This window comes from Macrosteles quadrilineatus, unplaced genomic scaffold, assembly GCF_028750875.1.
Source record: "Macrosteles quadrilineatus isolate MER2022 unplaced genomic scaffold, UCM_ALF_1.0 Scaffold_432__1_contigs__length_69167, whole genome shotgun sequence".
NCBI classification, from domain to species: domain Eukaryota; kingdom Metazoa; phylum Arthropoda; class Insecta; order Hemiptera; family Cicadellidae; genus Macrosteles; species Macrosteles quadrilineatus.
The window spans coordinates 37,222-59,152 of NW_026543025.1; the positions used below are offsets into that span (position 1 = coordinate 37,222).

Sequence of the window (21,931 nt, forward strand, 5' to 3'; positions counted from 1 at the left end):
AATCAGAACACTAGCGTGAACAAGTGACTATATCTGTAACGGTAATGTTGTTTAACAAATAAAAATGTGATCTTGGGATAAATTTACAGGTTTGCCACCGCAGTGGGGTGAGAAAATTCATGCAGAATTAATAGGTTAAGGTAGTTTGAAAAAAAATATGATCAACGCATTCCTATAATTTTGACATAAATAAATGTTTTGCTGATTGATTTCTGGAATGTACATTTAAGCGTCAGTTTCTTTCTGTTTTAACATCAAATTACCGAGTTCATACATGAAATACAACTATTTTAGAGTGTTTTATAAATAGTCTTTCAAAACAAAATGGTGTAAGCTATACCAAATAAAAATGTTGGAGAAGAGTTAAAAAATATATTAAGTCTAATTCAGTCATTCCACACAAATAAAACAAAAACCCTGCTCAATAGGCCATGAAAACCCTGTTTTATCCCACATGAATATCAGGCAAATAAAATTAACAACCTTATTATAAAGATTAACATTTTAATCCATCAACCATTGAATTGTTGTAATCATGCAGAAAACAGTGCAGAAGTTGATGTTCTGACATTCTTCCTTAGTGAATCCAAAGCTTCAATATTCGGGTTTTCTTTCAAACTTTCTATTTCAAAGGTTTGAAAAAGAGCCTGTAATAATAACACTTTTATAAGAATCAATGAGTATTGGTATCCATCTATTTAGTACCTATAGTAATAAAGAAGAAGTGGCCTCTGAATTTTTGTTCCTGATGGACATAAAAAACTGATGAATGCACAATCAATCCATTAAAAGGAAATTCCCCCACTTTTTCACTTAATTTATTTTGATTGTTTTGCATAGTTAGAAACAGTGCTTGATTTGCGGGCGAACACGGCCAAACTTAGATCAAGTACCTCTCTTTCGGGAAGATAAAAATACGATTGGCATAAATAGGTACAGATCTGATTTAAAATAGGTTACAGTTCTGTCACCTCATTTTTTACAAATCGAGCACTGGTTACAAACATTTTGCTAACCTGTAAATCCAGAGTTAAACTTTCAGGAATGTGGTTGTTTACTTCCGTTTTGAATCTTGCAATTACAGCTTTTTTTATCTGATGGCACAGTTTGGTACAACTTGAAGATATTATAAGTTCTCTAGATTCCACTTCTAATTTCAGTAGCACAGGAACACCACATATACAAGCAGATACATTAAATTTTTTTCCATCTGAAATAATGATTGTTATTGTTAATATTGCTGCACATTTTAAGTCATATAGAAAAAATACTAAAATAATTTAAAAACCGTTTTTTTAAGCATTCTTGCTTGTTAGAACAGGGAAAGTTAAGTAGCATATGGTGTTAAAAGTCCAAAAAAATTTAATGACTGCTGAACATTGTTCTTTAATTTTTTGTGGCCTTATTACACTAGAACCTTGATTATCCGTGGTAGTTGGGATTTGGGAGACCACGTACGGTTAATCCAACATGGAATAGAATAGATAATACAAAAACACAAAAACAATGTAATACACAACTGTGTTAATGGAATTATTGTCATCATTTGCATTTTTTTAAATAACAATATTGCGCATATCATAAATAATGAGTAGTCATGATATTTTGTCATTTACTTCGGTTAACAGACTAAAGTTTTGAAATTACAGCTTACTCAAACTTAACAACAAACTATCCAAATCCTGTTCAGTAATAAATCACTTAATGGACAAAACAGCTCACATACAACAATCATAAAAGCTTCGTCAAAACATCACTGACATATTTGTAACTTGTATTCAATTTTGGGAGAGTTGAGGAATTTAACGCCTACTTGCGACGGGAGTCTCTCCTACCCAGCAATACAGTGGTTGATATTAGGGACAAACGCACAGAGGAAAAATGTATGTTACTGTACATCATTCTCTTTTTAGTGTTATTTCAATCCATTCAACATATTTCTGCCAGCTAAGCCTGCTGATTGAGGATACAAATTATAATAAATAACCAAAGTAATACTAAACAATTTTGTTTTTAGTATCATTTTTGATAATTTCTTTGGTATAAAATTGTCCATTAAAACGTTTTGACGCAAGGCTCAAAAAACACTTACTTGAAATTTTATCCCACTCCTCAGCCATAAACCTATGTTGACTCTGAGAAAGAATTGTTTTGAAAAACGTATTCAACAAATAACTATCAGGAACTTTTACTGTCAGTTTACAATCCCTCAATGTCTGTTGTGGCATCTTATTTTCATCAGCTAGTATATTTGATAAGGTTTCTTTGGTTTTAGCTGTACTTTGAATCATGAGTTGGGAACACATCAGGTGGCACGCATCGATTGTGACCTGGAACAAATGTTTTACTTACTGTAACAGAATGTAATTAAGCAATACTAATGACAGAAATTTTTTCAGGGATAATGTGAGCACTCAAAATACCATACATTAGCTCATTGTGGCATCCCCATCTTAAATAACTGATAATTGATATACCTTGAAGGGGTATTGCTTCATGTTACAGATGAAAAAAGATTCATCTATTTCCAGTTGTCCATCCAATCTTTAGGGGCAAGAACGATAGGCCTATTGTTTTTTGTACATAAGAGTCCCACTATTATGAAAATTGTCCTATTTCGGTACTTTGGTTTCATCCGGAGGCCACCTTTACACAGCGTGCTGCGACAGTTATGCTAGGTTGGGTTAAATGGAAAGATGATAAACGTGGTAACGTGATAATCAGCGGCCTTTGAGTTCTGCCTTCCAGAAGGTAGCGATGTCGGCGAGGATTGTGTTGAATGTAACAGCGCCTCTACTACTACCACACAAGATACAGAGGCGGTGACAGGTGATGCACACACTCCGGTCAACGACCTCACCTTGGCCTACTTGGAGGGGATTTGGCAAGCTAAAGTATGACTTGTCTGGTATTGTTTGATTCATAATGAAACGAGAAAAGTCCTACAAATATATTTATGATAACCCAACCTAACATATCCGCTGCAATGCGCTCTTTAAGGGCAGCCTCAGGATAATACTAAAGTAACCCTATTTCGAACAATTAATTTATCTATAAGTATAAAAGAGGATGTTTGTGTGTATATATATATATATATGTGTGTGTGTGTTTCAGTGATAAACTCGGACACCGCTGAACCGATTGCCACAAAACTTGGTACATACGTGTAGAATTTCATGGAATAGGTTTATACACCATCAATTTTGTGATCCGTCCAATCGGCTCCGCCCCAGTGGCTCTGGAGTTTCCCATGTTAACCTTATGAGAAATAGAATTAATGAATCTTAAAAGCTGTTTCAATTAAACAAGTTGGTTCTGTTGTATGATGTTCAATAGCATTAAAGTTACAAGGATTACCAACAGGGTGCAGCACTATTATTTCTTTTACATTTATGACAACAGCTAATTTGCAACCAAAAGGTGAGTGAGCATAGCAAATGAACTTCAACCTGGAGGCGAGTTAGCGTAGTGAACGAGCTAACCTGAAGGCAAGTGAGCGTAGCGAACGAGCTAACCTGAAGGCAAGTGAGCGCAGCGAACGAGCTCCAACCCAAAGGTGAGTGAGCGTAGCGAACGAACTTCAACCAGGACGTGATTGAGCCATGCGAATACTTATGAAGTTAAGCGGGGCAAAGCCCGCGGGTACAGCTAGTGATAACTAAAAACAAGAAACATTTCTTTCAGAACGATTCGTATCTATTGTCATACTACCAAGATTTTTGGGTACCGATTTTTATACCCAATAATTCAGGTATATTCAGGTTTATTCTTTACAAAAAATAATAGCAAAAGACAAAGCTTAAGCTTATGTTTGAAACAGAGGGATTCCAATGGTTATAAAGTTTCTAACTTTTTTGTGATCTTTAAACCCCTAGAGCTCTGCCCCCTGATGGATAACCCCTATATTAGGACCATTTTATTCATTGGATTCCAAATAAACTGTAAGAAAACTATAATGATTAGATTATCTATATATTCACATAACAGGCAGTAAAAACTATTTTTCAGCTTGAGGCTTGTAGAGGAAAATTATTTTTGATTTTGAAGATAAGAATAATGGAATAGTTCTAAAACTAAAAACTATGATTTTTTTAAATCGTTTTATACGATATTTTAAATATATGTTATATTTCCAGTCAAAACTCTTGAAATGTAACTACTTACTATTTCATATAGGATTTTATTTATTTATTTATATAAACAAAACAAATTACTATTTGGTTAAATGGTTCAATTATACATAACTGATAGTCTACCTAAATAGTGTACTGACCTTGCCTACTGGAACTATTAATATGGGTAGTTTCTTATCTATGAAGTACACTAGTTCAACAGATACAACGTCTTCCACTTCCAATGAGCAATTTACATTCACAACTAAATCACTGTTAATACTAAGGTTATGTTCCATATTATCAAACAATGTCTTTCTCCCTCTGTCTCTAATGGTTTCAACACAAACCGACCAAAGATTACTTTGAAATACGACTTTGCTCTTCACAAGCTTGGCTCTTACAGTAAAATCTAAATCTGAAAACAAACAAAATTAGTCTCAAAATTTCAATTAGGGCCTATGTTCGAATACTGTACTAACATTGACTGTATCTGCCTAATACAATTTCCTTCGTTGTTTTGATAACTAATTGCACAGTAAAAAATATAGAAATAAATAAATAATCATGTATTGTAAAATATTAAGTCTATGTGCTAAAATCATAGTAACAATTAAAAATCCAAGGAACTCAAAAGGGTAAAAGGTAGCAAACATGAAATGAATATGTGACATCAAGCAAGCAACTTTTTAAAAGTAACTTTCCAAACACTGATTTTTTTATAATCATCAAAATTCACAGGGAGGTTAGATATTAAAATTCAGATAATTAAACTATTTTATTATTAAATTTGAACTAAAATGAGCATTAGTGAGTAGAATAAAATGCTCCTATTTATGACACAACCTACATGCTTTTCTTTAGATTGAAATCTATTCTTACAGTGAAACCTTTAACAAACCTTAACAAATAAAGATCCATGAAGTATTTTCTTAATTTTGCTTAAAATTGTACCATGGTACAGTCTTTTAAACATCAAACGGCTTTTATATGAGTCGAACCTTCATCAAATAAAAATCATGTGTCATTTACATTGCAATTAAACAAATCAAAATGTTGAAACTAAAACATCAAAATTCTGTGAAGAATGACTTACTAACACACTGATATTGCTTCTAGCATATAACTTAAGTACGGTATTTGGAAAATAATAATCTGTCATTTATGTTAATAATACAATGTTTTACCAATGTGAAACAATCACCTGAATTCACTTTAACACTCAATTCAAATAAGTTTTGGCAAGAGTTTGCTGCTATCGTAGCCGATACAGCTTTGAGGATGTTTCCCTCATTGTCCAGTTGTTTGTTGAGATTATCCAAGATTTGAGATTGCATGAACATATTATCAAGCAAACTCTGGTCTGGAAGGGTAAAGAATGTGGATTTTTCCGGAGGTTTTACAGTCGGGTCGAAGCTGTAGACAGATCCGTGATTTGTTACTGCTATTATCACATCTGAATCCGGATCACTTGTCATAGTGCATACACCTGGAAAGGAAGTATTGTAGACATGAAAAAAAAATTGGTGTGGTAAAATAATCAATAATTATAATAAAACATTCCACTGTTGATTGTGTCTGCGTTCATATACTCTGGTGTTAAGAGTAGCCAAACAAAGTATAGAAATTGCAATCTTTGCTACAAAACTGGTATCTAGTTTTCTTTCAACACAGTGCAATTATTTATATATACAATAAACTCTTTTTTTAAATCTGTTTTTTGTTCACGAAACCACCAATTCAAGACTGATGAAATAAACATTAATCTTCATAACAAACAAGTCACAACTTGTATGTCTCGTACTGTACTGTTCAGTTGGATATATGTTACTTGGGGAGCTATCAAAAGACGTTTTCTCAAGAGCCAGACACTTTCGTTGGTTACTTCATCTAGCCAGACACTTTAAAGTCTGCCGTGATAAGCTTAACCGTTACCTGCTAACAGTGAATTCAGTTCCAGTTTGGCACAGACGGTGAAATCACAACTTATTTCTAATCGTAATTGCGTTTTACATCATAGTATGAAAGCTGAATTTGATATATGTTACTTGGGAAGCTATGGAGAGACATTTCCTCAACAGCCAGACACTTTAGTGGGTTATTTTATCTTGCCAGACAATTTACAAGTCTGTAGTAATATAATAGGTACAGCAGTTACAAACAGTTACTTCAGTTCCAGTATAGAACAGGTTTCTGTGCCAAATGTAAAAGGTGATATCACAACTTATTTCCAATTGTAATTGCATTAATTTACATCATAGTATAAAAGCTGAATTTGATGTATGTTACTTGGGAAGCTATGAAGAGACATTTCCTCAAGAGCCAGACACTTTTGTTGGTTATTTCATCTGTCCAGACACGTTAAAAGTCTGCTGAAATATAATAGGTAGTTGTGGGCTCAACTGCTACATACAAACAGTGACTTCAGTTCCAGTATAGAACAGGTTTCTGTGCCAAATGTAAACGGTGAAATCACTACTTATTTCTAATCGTAATTGCGTTAATTTACATCATAGTTTAAAAGCTGAATTTGATATATGTTACTTGGGAAGCTATGGAGAAACATTTCCTCAACAGCCAGACTGTTTCATTGGTTATTTTATCTTGCCAGACAATTTAAAAGTCTGTAGTAATATAATAGGTAGTAGGTACAATAGTTACAAACGATGACTTCAAAACACTGCAGGAATAAACAATTAAATGCAAATATAACATATGTTTACATTAAAACATATGATTTATTATAAAAACAGATTGTGAAGAAGAAAGTAGTAATTTCACCATTTACATTTGGCAAAGGCAAACTGGAACTGAATCTACTGTTTGCAGGTAAAGGTTAAGCTTATCACGGCATACTTTAAAGAGTCTGGCAAGATAAAATAACCAACGAAAGTGTCTGGCTTTTGAGAAAACGTCTTTTGATAGCCCCCCAAGTAACATATATCAATTTCAGCTTTTATAAAATGACGAAAATTAATCTTCCTCATACCTAAGTTTTAAGGGTGTCTGGCAGAGGGTTTAAACCACACAAAGTGTCTGGCAATAGAGGAAATTATTTCTAACATTCCTCTGAAGAAAGTATGAAAAAACCAAGCCTTATACTATAACGAAGATTATTTGTAAATTTCAGACCTTTGTTACCGTACCTTTTTGTTGCCAAAGTAACCAAGATACAAATTTCATAGTCGCCGATCATTCTTAACTGAATTGATGACGAATCTGAGAAGAGGATAACCTGAGGATGTGGCAGTCGCCACGAAACATGTAGTTGTTTATCTACCAACACTAAACGGATATTGTAAGGTAACAATAATAATTTAATTAATATAAAGCAATATCCAGAAGTAGGACAATGAATTCTGAATTGGGAGAATTTGCTGAGAAACTTTCAGCTTTTATAAAATAACAAAGGTCTGGCAGTCATGGGCTCTTTCTCTATCTGTTATAATCCTCAGTTCAGTCAACACAATCTCAAGCCCAAGAACAAAATCTACTGCCTCGATCTACAATCAGCTATTAAGGCCAGCTTAAAGTATCAATTGGGATAAACTTCCAGCTGCATCAAATCATTCTTGGACTTAAAAGCGAAAAATATACAAACTGAACAGTTCTTAAAAAATATATTATCAGACATCTCTAACTTAACATGTTAAGTTATGAAGTATTTGGTAAAAATGGCTTTAGGCCAAGGGGTTTTCAAGTATTTTGTAATGGACAGGTTTAACAAGGTTTACCTTACTAAGTAATATAGATATATGAATAAACACACAACACATAGACATTTCAGAGCTACTCCAACTCCTTCTTTTACTGAACTTCAAGGTGTGAATAAATTTCCATTCTCCCATCTCAAAAGAGTACTAACCTTTCACTGGTAATAGCACACTGTTCGCACTAACATTTTCTCCCATTTGTAATTCACTTGCATAACAATCAACAAAATTTGAAGATATGATAGAATTTTTTAAACTGCTAGAAGATTCTACAGAGTCTGGTAAACACAGCATTGAATGTTTTTCTCCTCCAAATGCAATCGCTTGTCCTGAACTCAGAAGTACCAATAGGCACACATAGAGTCCACTGTTTGGATCTGGGAAAAAATGTATATCAATGTTGTTTGATATTTAGTAAGTAAATAAAATTTAACAAAAATATATTCAAAACATTTCTTTATCAAATTAAATATTGTGATATTTGATCTAACATAAAAGAGACTATGGTTTGCAATCAGTTATTTAAGGATCAAGAATCTTATTGTCATTGACCTTTCTTTGTATGAATAAATAAAAAAGGCTTAAAATACCTTCCTTTGTATGGTCGCGGGTGTTTTACAAGGAAATTTACAACCAACCTACACCACAACAAAATGCAAGTCACACACTACACGCTATCGGGTACGGATGCACAGAACAGGGGCCGAGCCCCGTACCCGATCGGGAACGGACGCACCCAACGTGTTAAACATTTCCCAATTTCTCTCTAGACCATTTTGAAGAGCTCATAAAATCAAATAATTTGGTATATCAAAGTGTTTTTGTACAATTGTTGAAAATTCTAAAATTGTAAATTTTATATTCCTATGTTATTCTTGTGGATATATTTTGATTGATCAAAATTGGCAAATTTATTTATTTTATCCTAAGCTATTAATATTTTACTTAAAAAACATGTATTACCCTCCCTGTAGTAGCAAATCTAGATACCTTTAAATAGATTTAATTGAAAATCCAACCAGGCAAATTGAAATTTGCTTAGTCTGCAGGTTTGCTGCGACAGGAGTATTTTACTATGAGCATATACTACATTCCCTCAAAGTGCTAGTATTTAAGGTGTACGTAAATAACTTTAATTTCTATCGACTGTGCCATTTCAAACCCACCTTTGATCCAATGCATATTTTGTATATCCTGATATGTGTTAAACATAACAAAAGGACCTTTTACAGGACTTTTCACGCAAAACCAAATCAATAAGCCAGATTTTAGGCCAATAACAATTATTTCTTCATCAAAAGGTTCCAGGTGTTCTTTGAAATTCTGCTTGAGCTTTGGAGTCATGAGTGATATCACACAACTGGACAAAACTGAAGCCTAAAAAAAACAGCAAACGGTTATACTTGCATATCACCAATTAAAAGTTAGCTAGATATTTATAGAGCTTTCTTAAAACTATTTTACAACTAATTTTCAAAGTCCTTCAACTTGTAATTCCATTTTATGACAGAAAAGTTCAATCATCAGGTTTTAAAGACTTTAAGGCTTGCTTGATATTTAATGTTGGCAGTGCTTACTGTATTAATCTATCTTAGAGTAACCAGGAGAAAGCTCAATGGCGGAAGAGCTAATTGTATGATTGTATGGTATGTTAGGCTGTCCCTTTGTCTTTTATAAGGGTTGTTTGTAAATTAAGGACTCCAAAAGTCTTAGTCATGCCCAAGCAAGCTAGTTTGGTACTTTCCTGTTAAAGGGAACATTCATTATTATCAATGATTTCTTTTCGATATATCGATATTTTCTATTTTTTATTCGATATATTGATATCAACAAATTGAAACTTATCAGCTGACAACTACAATAAATAAATATTGTTTTGTATCAACAAAAAAAATATTTTATTGAAATGAAACTGTTCTAAATGAACCAAACTTGCTGTAACATTTCAAAATTCCGTTTGATAGCCTATTCCTCATATGCCTTTTCTGTTATCAAACGGAATTTTGAAAGGGTAACTTAGCCTACAGCAAGTTTGGTTAGTTATGTTAGGTTAGTTTAGAATAGTTTCTTTTCTTAATCCAATATATAGGATAATTGTTTTTGCCTGAACAAGATTAGTTCTTAATCCTATTCTCTAATACGAGCTTTAACTCAATAACTCGGTTATTGAACCAAGTATAACTTAGACATATTTGCTATGTCTGTTTCTCTGTCTGTCTGTAATTTATATGCGTTTTAAGATATTAAAACAGATGGAATATGGATCGTAAAGGAAAACAAAAATATAGATATATATCGAAAAGAAATCATCGATAATAATCCCATAATGTTAATGTTTCCCTTGACAGGAATGTACCGCTAGTTCAAATCTCACACCAGCGCCGTTACTTAGCGTTCTTTACTTCACTACTGTACTACAATTCTAGTTGGCCCCAATTAGTCTCCATTGTAATAGCTGATTGCAACATTACGGGAAATCGACAATCCAGCCAAGTAGGAATCGTGTTCTGTATTTACATTTTTACTACTCTTAATTAATACCTGATAAACAAAAAAAATTTTAAAAGTTCTTACCTTTGAGTTAAATTTGTTCAGATTCAGAACACAATTTGAATTGTACTCTGGCAAAGAGTAAACACATACATTCCATAATCCACCTTTTACTGTGAGCAATGCCAAACTTGCGGTTAAATGGCAGACGGCTTCCACTTTGTCACATTCGTTGACTTTTGTAATTATTTTTTCTGTCCATTCAAGTGTTTCACTAATTACTGGGGAACTGAACAAATCTTCAACTTCCATCAAGTTTCTAAAAATATTAATTTAATTTACCATTTACAGTAGTTGTATCAGAGAATAAATACTATCCCTTGAATATTTGTCATCTTTATGGAGCTGAAGAAAATCAAGCTAAGATTTTGTTTGGGTTTACATTAATATATTTTTATACGTTTTACAGCAAGTAGAATTTTGTTTCTTTTCTACACTTTATGTGGGGTATGTATACCATCAGTTGTCCGAATTCAAATGTATGTCCTTTATATTGCCAATGGTTTATGAGACATTTTTTGTAATGGTATGAACAATTATTAATTAATGTCGGGACCACGAGAGTCTGCAGTTGAGGGAGGAGTCTATTTACCACGTGACTTCAAAGGAGCCATTGAGGACAGTGCGGTGTTGCCAAATCTAATAATACCAGCTGATTTGAAAATATTGTTTATAGTATTTTAATTAGTGTCGTCTACGGGCGATATGGCAACGTCGCGCTAGCCTTGTCTTGTGATTGACTGCCGCCAACTACAGACTCTCGTGGTCCCGACTTTTTTACCTCTGGGGAGATCAAAATTAAAAAGTAAATCGGTCCCGAGCCTAGTCTTACCGTGCCACCTACGGAAATAACTACTTCCCTATAGGAAAAAGATTCTGTAACCGTTGCTGTATCGACCCAGCCTCTGCTTTCGATTTATTAAAGTGTCTAAGTCACGTAATGTATGTCTAAATGTAAACAGGGAGGACAATTACATAATGTAGGTGATACTTTTTTGTATAAATTTCTTGGTTTTTCTTTTATAAATTTGATAACAAGTTTTTGGATTTGGCAGTATAGTACATTTTCCTGTTGCAAAGCACAGGTACAGCAGCTATTATTAAAAACCGTTGTACGGTAGTTATTGATTACGACACCTCTACTATACATTATATACTGTAAAGCGTTACAGGCGAATTACTTACGCTGGATTTATGGTTGTTGTGCGAAGAGAATAAATATTTCCATTATCATCCAATGCAAATATAGAATCATTTGTCTGAAAAATATCCATAACACGATTCCTTAGATTCACCTCCTAAAAGTTTAGTACAAAAAATTAATTATCATTCCACATTGGGAGATAGTCAGAAAGAGTGTTCAAATATTTTCATAAATAAGCAAACTACAACAGTTTACTTATTCTCCATAAGAATAACATGGAAATTTTAAATGTACAATATTTTTTGGAATTTTCTCCACAACCATTAAGTGCTAGTAACGCTTCAATACACAAAATTATTTGTTTTTTTAAGCTCTACAAAATGGTTTGGTAAGAATTAGCTAAGTTTTATGTTTTAAGGGTAAAAAATAGGAAAAACCAATTTTTACCCCTTAAAACCCATTAACACCTGTTCCCGTAGTCCGATCATGCTGGTTCGTGAACTCGTTTGAACAAATGTAGGTTTACACGTTTTTACCAAATTTCATCAAAATCCGATCATTTTTCATCAAGTTATTGTGCTAACGGACACATATTATATATATATTATATTACCTTATATGAATTTGAACGGATGGCGTTTTTGGCCTCTAGGGACCTCAAAACGAAAAAGTAAATCGGTTCCGGGTCTAGATCTTACACAGTAATAGCTTATTCCCTATATGGGAAATTCGCTAAAAAGTACTATTTTCTAACCTCAAACATGTCAGTTCTGGCATCCGAACAATCCAAAAATATCGGTGAAAAGAAATCTGAAATTGACTGATGGACGCCGGCAGAACGACTGAGTGAACTGCAACGGATGGGTGTAGCTAGTCCAATAGAAAAACCATTACAGAATATTTTTGTTAACTGTGACGTGCCTGAAGTGACTGGACTGTGACGTGTCGTAACTTATGTGTGTGAATCGACCTTAATTAATTCACAACATTAACTGTATGCTCCGTCTACCAGGAGGTTCGGACTGCTTACTCTGAAATCACCTGCATAATGTTTTTTTGCCAGAAAACAATTCCCGCTGTATCCCCATTCACATGCGTTTGCATGCTTAAACCTAATTTTCGAATAGTATTGTCAAATAACCCATAACTTTATTTTAAAGTTGTATGTATCTTATAGAAACACTAAGTAACATAAAAATCTTGCATCTTCTTACGGTTAGTAGTTTTTGAGATACAGTGATCAGTGAGTGGTATCGTGGTATTCAAATTTTATAAGAAGATAGGCTCCAAGCATGTTTCTTTAAACCTTTTTTCTCAGCTCGTGTGCATCACAGGGAAAATCTGCGTATACTGTTGGAAAGATATTTTCCTGTAGGTGTGCAGAATCCCAGTCGTAAATTAAAATAAGCTCAAAAATAAGAAAAAAATCCTTTTAAATTAAAAAAAATTAAAATGGGCCTTATGGGCTGCGATACTGGTGACAAAATAACTACAAAATATAAACAGAAAATCAAAACAAATTAAAGAAATTCTAATCACATGTTTTCTTTACAGCGTGGGGAGAATATATAATAGTTTTGACATCATAAGATGTGTTCGAAATGTGTATGTGTTTGTGTCTTGTGAACTGTACATAGTTCTTACTAAACGACGTCCAATGGACTGAACATTTTCGACTGGAAGCCTGATGATAGCACAACGTCGTGCTGAAACCTAGGTCGCAATCGACTTACTTTGAACTGGAGACTGAAGGTAATTAAACCATTATATTAGTTGAATATATAAAAGATTGGTTGAGTTTTCGACCACTGTACAACCTTAATAATACTATCTAGTCCATATAATATTAATAGGCGCATATTTCCTTAAAACCTTTTTTCTCAGCTTGTGTGCATCACAGGGAAAATCTATGCATGCTATTAGAAAGATTTTTCCTGTAGATGAGCAGAATCACTTTATAAATTAAAATAGGCTCAAAAATAAGCACATTATTAATCACCACTCACCATCTTTTATATGTATTTACCGTCTTGCGAGCAAACATTATCTAAGTGTAAATATATCATATAAGTGTTATTTGAGATATATTTTTGTGCTTTCAGATATATTTTTTTGTTGAGTTTTCGACCACTGGACAACCTTTAGTTACGGAAAGTAAATAAATGAGACGTCTTATAACACTTAAAACATATATTTACGCTTACACTGTTATTCACAAGACGGTACGGTAAATATACAAAAAAAAATGGTAAGTGGTGATTGATTTTGATTGGACACTCCAATCATCATCAGACCCAATAGGCGACATGTCATTTGGGAGTGTCCAATCAAAATCGATCACCACTTACCATCTGTTTTGTATATTTACCGTCTTGTGAGTAATAGTGTAAGCGTAAATATATGTTTTAAGTGTTATAAGACGTCTCTTTATTTACTTTCCATAAATTTAATAACACGTACAAAGCTGATCAAGAAGTTATTTAACCTTTAGTTCCATTTAAATATAAAAACTCATAAGGTTAACATGATAAACTACAGAGCCACTGGGGCGGAGCCCAAAAGGATTTTTGAGATAAGAATAGGCCTTTATGTTAATCGGGAATATGAGCTATTATCATGCCAAATTTCAGCCCAGTCCCACCAGTGGTGAACTGAATGCATTACTGCATTAGGCCTATTGAACCCCAAACAAACACACGTAATATTGAAGTAGGATCAAATTCATTAAAATAAGCATATTTATACCTCTAAACCAAATAAAAATGAATAGTTTTTTATGGTTTAGACTGGACCCAGCTGTTATCTCTCATTGGGTTTTGAATAAATAATCTTGGCTAATAAATATAAAAAAATAAAATCAAAGCTATACGAGGCACCTCACTTCATTCTACACGTCATCCTTCACCCATATTTGGGTTAAAATACGCACCTAGGTGGCGTACCCATCTCAATTGATATACCTGTATTATGGACTAATGGAACTATAGAAAGAATAACCAAAACCGCATCCAATTTTGATGAAATTTGTACAACATGTAAACCTATGTTTATTTTAAGGGCTCGTGAACCAGCATGATGGGATTTTAGGAACAAGTTTTTAATGGGAGGTTTTATGGGCTAAAAACTGATTTTTATTATTTATCATGGTCCTCAACACATAGAATTAAGAAAAAATTATAACAGTATTTTGAAGTGTTTTTGTAATGATAATGGTTACAGAAAAATGCAATAAAAATTCAATTTGTAATTCCAATGGTTTTTCTTATGGAGAATAAGTTACCCTAACTGCTGTAGTTTGCTTCTTTATGGATGACTAGCTGTAACCCGCGGGCTTTGCCCCGTTTAACTTCTTAATTTTCAAGATTATCTCGTTCGCATGGCTTAATCACGTCCTGGTTGAAGTTTGTTCGCTACGCTCTTTCACCTTTAGGTTGGAGCTCGTTCGCTACGCTCACTCACCTTTAGGTTGGAGCTCGTTCGCTGCGCTCACTTGCCTTCAGGTTAGCTCGTTCTCTACGCTAACTCGCCTCCAGGTTGAAGTTCGTTCGCTACGCTCACTCACCTTTTGGTTGCAAATTAGCTGTTGTCATAAATGTAAAAGAAATAATAGTGCTGCACCCTGTTGGTAATTTTTGTAACTTTAATGCTATTGAACATCACAGAACAGAACCAACTTGTTTAATTGAAACAGCTGTTAAGATTCAATAATTTCATTTCTCATAAGGTTAACATGGGAAACTCCAGAGCCACTAGGGCGGAGCCCGAAAGGATTTTTGAAATAAGAATATGCCTATATGTTAATCGGGAATGTGAGCTATCATCATGCCAAATTTCAGCCCAATCCGACCAGTATTTTTCGCGTTCACTTGTCACAAACATACATCCATACATCCATACATCCATACATCCATACATCCAAACTTTCTCATTTATAATATTAGTAGGATTTTGATCAAATTTGGCAGCTTGATTTATTTCATACTGGGCTAACCATTTCATCAAAAAACACACCTTATTACTGTTGGGGCTATCAGTCTGTGCGGGTGGCTGGTTTGCCGCAGAAGGAGAGAACTGATTGGTAAAACGCTGGCATTCACCAGTGCAGCTGGTCCTGGTGGATCATTGTGGCTGAAATGCTATCTCTGGCGTACGAAGGCACCCTCTTGAAGTAGGCCTATTGCAAATAGCGTTTCCGAGAGGATTTCCATTGCCTGGATCGATAGATTTTAGTGGGCGAGAGTCCCACACACCAGACTAAAAAAAATCTTTAGACCCTGATGGTGGATAAAGCATTTCCCTCTATCGTAAAAAAGCAGCTGATTAAAACAAAAAACTTGGTGGGATGAACAATGGTATTTTATTTGGAAAATCACAATAGTTCCAATTTATTTATTTATTTTGTTTCCAATGGGGTTGTACTGCAAAAATATTAGGCTACTTTCTCCATAGCCTATGCTGTGTACAGAGGGAGAAAGTAAGAGTCTATTAAAAACTCAAAGATAAAGTACAACTCGTCCAGTTTTCAGTAATTATGAATAATGTGAGATGGCAACACCACCCAGAGTCTAGGATCCATATAGGCCTACCGTACCGGTAGCCTACATCAAAATTTACTCAGGGTTAAACTATCAGCTTTCAAATTATTGGGGGTAAGTAATCAAACCACCTGGCTAACCACCTTTTTTTTAATGGATCCCTCCCCACCAAGCTTTGTCACAGAGAAGTGAACTTCTCATGAGTTGTATATCAGACTGACCAGGAGAGGAAACCCTCATTCTACAGTGCTGTAAAACAGAGTCCCACATAGGGTATGTAGGCTAATATATATTGTCATTCGTGCTGTCTCCCTCCTGGTCAGACCACACCTTAAATTGCTCTGCTCTCAATCAGGCCTAGGCCTAAAGGTTTACTGCACTATGGAACACTGGACAACCCAAAGCCCAAGCGTAGTAGTTCTAAACTTAACTCTCAGGTTGCAATGCTTGTCTGGTGTAAACATAGCTTTCAGCCATTTTTGTTGAATTAAACTTGCTTACGGTAACTTAGGTTTAGAGAGTTAGGGTGGAAGTTAAGTTAAGTTACTCTTGTGTCCAGTATATCAGCTTTGTGAGCTCAAAGGGTTTACAGTTAGGGACAACAATGGATTTTGATAAAAACTTAATAGGCTGAGGCCCTATGCGGATGTGTTTGAACAGACGTTCTATCCATGAGGTGCATGGACACAGGCTATGTATGTCAGGGTTGCCACCCGTCCCGATTCTGCCGGGACAGTCCCGATTTCGGTTCCTTATGCCCGCATTTAAGCCTATGTTAATCCGGGGGGAGGGGGGGCGGGCACACTTCCGTATCTGTTGTCAAAAACAACTTAATGTAAAATTATTCGATATATCGATCTATATTTTCATTCGGATGTTTTTGACAACAGATACGGAAGTCAACCCCAGTAAACAATTTCTTAGCTGCTGAAATGTGTACCTAACTTATATAGACCTAGAAAAGTTTACAGTATTGAAATGATGGCCATTATTATTTCAGTTAGGCCTAGCCCTTATGTTTAAAAACATGTTTAAATGATGTAATGTAGTCCTACATGGCTAAAATGAGGACAGCATTCATCAGGGTGAGGGAAAAATCGGGACATGGCCCCCCGGGTTGACTTCCGTATCAGTATCTGTTGTCAAAATGAATCAACTCAAGCCGTGAGCTTAAAAGCTTGGTTATTTTTATGTGTCTCAGATAACTATAAAAATAAGACCAGAAACTCCATGTGAATTAAGTTAAGTCTTGGGTACTTGACTGCTTGGGTATGATGATCATCTTCAAATTCAAAGCTTGCTAAAAATACTCATTTATTACAAAAAACACTTATAGTAGAGGCCTATCCTATAAACTTATTAATCCTCTTACCTTTATCCTTGAACTAACACTTATTGTGGTTAGATCAAGTTCTTTACTATTTCCCACAACTGATTTTTCATGAACGAAAATTTTACTGTCTTGCCATATGAAAATAAAACTTTTACTACTAACTGTAAAAACTTTAACTCCTTGTGGCGTTTTTAAATTAGGATTACTTATAATTAGCACTAAGTGCTTATTCTCATCCATCATAAAATTTGTTCTACTATTAGATAGGCTAGGTACTTCGAGTGTGATACCTCACAAAAATACTATTTTAAGTATGATCACAGTAGATTGAGATAAATAATCATTATGGAAAATACAAATTATTAGGCTAATTTACACTCGATGATAAAAAATACTATTCTTTAAACCGAGACGCTCAAGCAAGCAAACAGAGCAGAGCACTGAGAGCAGACGACGCATTGTTAATTTACTTTTTTGCTAGCTTAAAACAAAACAATCAGTAAGCATTCAAGGTAAAAGGTAGTGAACTTTTTGGCGGGAAAATGTTCATGTTGCCATAGAAATAAACTGCTATGTAGCTGAACAGTTTTTTTTACTAATTGTTGTATCATATTATTAATGTTAAAAATAACATTATTGTCTATCTACCAAGGAACTAGAAAGGTTTATATAGGTGTATTTGAAATATACGTACTTGAGCAGTTGAATTGCTTTTAATTATCTAATGGTTATGTGCATTTATTTATCACTATGATCCACATTATTAATCTTAAACATCTCTCCATAAATGGTCAAGTCTCTCTAATAATCTTGTAAATGATGCAGCTGTGAGCGTTCCTAATAAGTATTCTGACACAGTGACATAAATTGCTACACACAGTCCAATAGCACTAGCTATCAATGGATTATTCTGAAATACTATGTAGGTGGCAAAACAGAGCCCCACGTACGTAATATATCGTGTGACATCCGAATATGATACATAGTCTTTTTCATTTATGCATATGTTATCTTTAAGAACAAACCCTGCAGCACATTTTTCACACATATCGGGGCCATCTCCTGTGCAAGTATCACAAGAAGGGTCACATGCCATGCACGAGAATGATCCCTCGTTGTTGATACAAAACTCGCTTCTTTTACATGGCAATCTCTTTGAAAAACACTCGTTGACATCAACGCACCCTCGTGTTTTATCCATTCTCCAACCATCCCTGCATGCCATGCACCCTCTAGTCCCAGCTCTAGAACAATTACCATCACATGCAGAATGGCATCTACTACAAAGCATTTTTTCGTTGTCTTTATATGAAATGTAATATGAATCAGCACATTCGTTGCACGTCTTGCCGGAGTATCCAACGTCACAGGAACATTCACCGTTGCCTTTACGTGTGCCATCTCCCTTACATTTCCCATTACTATTGCAGATTCTATCAGGGAAACCGGGACACGGATAGCATTTAGGGCCATAGTGCCCACTTGGGCAGCAAAAGTGGAGCTTTATAACACACAGGTAGTGTAAGAGGTCAGGATTAGTTTTCCTATCAATAGTCCACCAGTTCTTCAAGTCTTCTTTACTTTTGTCAACCAATGAGTAGCAATGATCTGTAGAACTGTCACTGTGGCACAATTTCTTGAAAATGTCTTCCAAAATCTTGACATCCGAATTTTCAACTTGTTTGCTATCAGTACTAGAAAATGTACCTGACATAGCTTTGATTTGTAATAGGAAAGATTCAACCAACATCTTACATGCCTGACAGGCTGGAAGCTTTGAACTTTTAATGGGAGTATTTTTTATTTGCCTTTTATAATTTGTATCTTCAATATTTTCTAAAACTACCAAAGGACTAATATTAGCTAGCAGTAAAGCAGTCATAAATATGTTCATTTTAGGAAATTTTAGCTTATTAAATGAATTATCCATAAGGCAAGTAATTAAGCCTCTGTATGGAGGTAAATATTAAATATTATACTAATATGATATTATATAATCCTGAGTAATGGTTATTGACTAGGCCTGTTGATACATGAAGTAGCATTACTTTCCACATAAAATTTACTTAATGAGTACAAGAAGCACAAATTGAAATGTGAACACCGAAGCACTGTAATAATGTTAGGTTAACAAACACATTGAAGCATTGAGCTGGTTCCACTACTACCCCCAGAGTCCCAGCACCACCCCCTGATTAATGGGGTGGATCAATAAAATGCAGTACCTAGCAGCAACTTTCTGCTCCACAAAGTGCTATGCAAAAGAGAGATGGTAAAACAAAAGTATGGTATATTATATTTTATGGAGGAAAAGAAAAGTTTATAGATATATTTTTATAAAATGTGGCTAATGTATTTATTTAATTAATCTTTTACTACTATAATTTAATTTAAATAGCCTAACCCCGCTGCATCGAACCTGCTCAAGTGAATTTCAATTGGATTTTATTCAACTAAAATATTTCCATAAGCAAGTCATATTTAATCTCCATTTAAAAAGTGCTAGATTTGACAAGTATTTAGGTTTGCTGAAACAGGGAAGGAAAGACTTTTTTTATAAAATGGTATAGGTTTAGAATAAACTAAATAATTTTGCCAAATTTAACCAAAAAATATGTCCTTAAACAAGGAAACTATTGTAGTTTTCTTTTCCTACATAAGAATATCATTTTGTGAATTTTAAAAGTATACCGGTTTTTTTATATATTTTGTACGTGATATTTTATTGTACAGCAACGCTTCAATATACAAAACTATTCTTAAGCTCCACATGATGGCTGTAATGCAAGTTGAGTATTTTCATGTTTCGGAGGGGGAAATGTGAAAAAGCAAATTTTGAAAATTTAAAAGCCCCATAACCCGATCTTGCTGGTTCGCGAACTAAAATGAGAAGTGTTAAGCTGTCAAACATTTTCCAGCCAAGTTCAGTCAAAATTGGATTTAAATCAATTAATCTGAGATATTGCTTTCACGGATGTAAATTTCTTCTCTTCTCTTCCTATACAAGAATCAATTTTTTGTTTGTTTGTCCTTTTATGCGTTACCAACTCGGCCATCCAATCGTAATGAAACTTTTTACCGTCCTTTTATGCGTTACCAACTCGGCCATCCAATCGTAATGAAACTTTTTACCGTCCTTTTATGCGTTACCAACTCGGCCATCCAATCGTAATGAAACTTCGAGAAGTTGATACAGCCCCCGGGAAGGTTTGTGTGAATTACAATTTTGGAAATACTACTCAATGCTCGCGGTAGCAATAACTATATATAAGCAAAATCTCAAGGACAGGACAATCACTGCAAGTGTGTGAATTAGACAAAACAATCCATGTCTCTCACATGGACAACTTTATGTAGCCTTCTCTCGCGTTCGAAAACCAACTAATTTATTTGTTTAACGAAACGGAAAAACAAAAAAATATTGTTTACAAAAAAGCAATTTTTTTAACAAAGTTTTATTTACAATCGACAGTATTTTACATTAAACTATAAGTAAATAAAAATTGGAAAACATGAATTAGCAGCTAAATAGCTTTAGCACTAACAAAAAAAGCAAAGAAAAGAAATTTCAGAGCTGCTGTACAAATCGAGTCGGAAGGTCTAAAACATTTTCTCTTTTATGTCTGTAGACATGTTGACTGTTGTCTAGGAGGTTGAGGGCCAAATGGTTCGGAGCTTGGAGATGTATTTTTTACTGCAGCACTGCAGCTCGTAACTTCTTCAGTAACAAATGGAAGCACTTGATTATACGACGGCGCTGAAGGGCCACCAACTGTTAAAAAAACTTTGTCTTAATCTCCGAGTTAAAACTTAGAATTCTGAGTTTAAAGTCAGAATATAACAAGTGGGCGTTCCACTCTGAGATTAAAGTCAGAATTAAACTAGTGGGCGTTCCCCTCTGATATTAAAGTCAGAATTTAACAAGTGGGCGTTCCTCTCTGTGAAAGGAGTTAGAATTCTGAGATTAAAGTCAGAATTGAATTTTGGGCGTTCCTCTCTGAGAAAAAAGTTAGAACATAACTAGTGGGCGTTAAACTCTTAAGTCAGAATTGAACTGTGGGCGTTCCTCTCTTATTGCAACGATATTATCAGCATATCGATGCTATCATCCCTACTATCTTAGACAAAAGAAATAATATAAATTTCATTTCTGTTGTCTATTCTACTGTGTTCTTCTACTTGCAACGTTGCCAATTTTACCAGGCCGCGGCCTGGAGTTAAAGGTGGCCGTGCCCGTGAGAAGAGTAGAGTAGTAGAGACTAGATAGAGTTAAGTCCAATTCTTACGTTAATCTCAGAGATGAACGCCCACAATTCAATTCTGACTTAAATCTCAGAATTCTAACTCCTTTCACAGAGAGGAACGCCCACTTGTAAAATTCTGACTTTAATCTCAGAGGGGATCGCCCACTAGTTGAATTCTGACTTTAATCTCAGAGTGGAACGCCCACTTGTTATATTCTTACTTTAAACTCAGAATTCTATGTTTTTTTCTCAGAGATTAAGAAAAATATTTTTTTATAGTTGGTGGCCCTTCAGCGCCGT

General features: G+C 34.5%; 2 protein-coding genes across 2 annotated transcripts; both read right to left on the bottom strand.

The window, feature by feature from the left end:
• Positions 1 to 490: 490 nt before the first annotated feature.
• LOC128982517 (uncharacterized) lies at positions 491 to 17,819 on the bottom strand. Its single transcript, XM_054401476.1, has 10 exons — positions 17,427 to 17,819; positions 11,561 to 11,673; positions 10,400 to 10,634; positions 8,992 to 9,202; positions 7,978 to 8,202; positions 5,317 to 5,601; positions 4,274 to 4,530; positions 2,093 to 2,330; positions 1,017 to 1,210; positions 491 to 647 (listed from the first exon to the last, which is right to left on the bottom strand). The coding sequence occupies exons 1-10, from the start codon at positions 17,628 to 17,630 to the stop codon at positions 534 to 536; spliced, it is 2,076 nt and encodes a 691-aa protein (XP_054257451.1). The 5' UTR covers positions 17,631 to 17,819; the 3' UTR covers positions 491 to 533.
• Positions 17,820 to 18,105: 286 nt separating this feature from the next.
• Positions 18,106 to 19,520, bottom strand: LOC128982518 (cysteine-rich with EGF-like domain protein 2). Its single transcript, XM_054401478.1, has one exon. The coding sequence runs from the start codon at positions 19,315 to 19,317 to the stop codon at positions 18,157 to 18,159; it is 1,161 nt and encodes a 386-aa protein (XP_054257453.1). The 5' UTR covers positions 19,318 to 19,520; the 3' UTR covers positions 18,106 to 18,156.
• Positions 19,521 to 21,931: the final 2,411 nt, after the last annotated feature.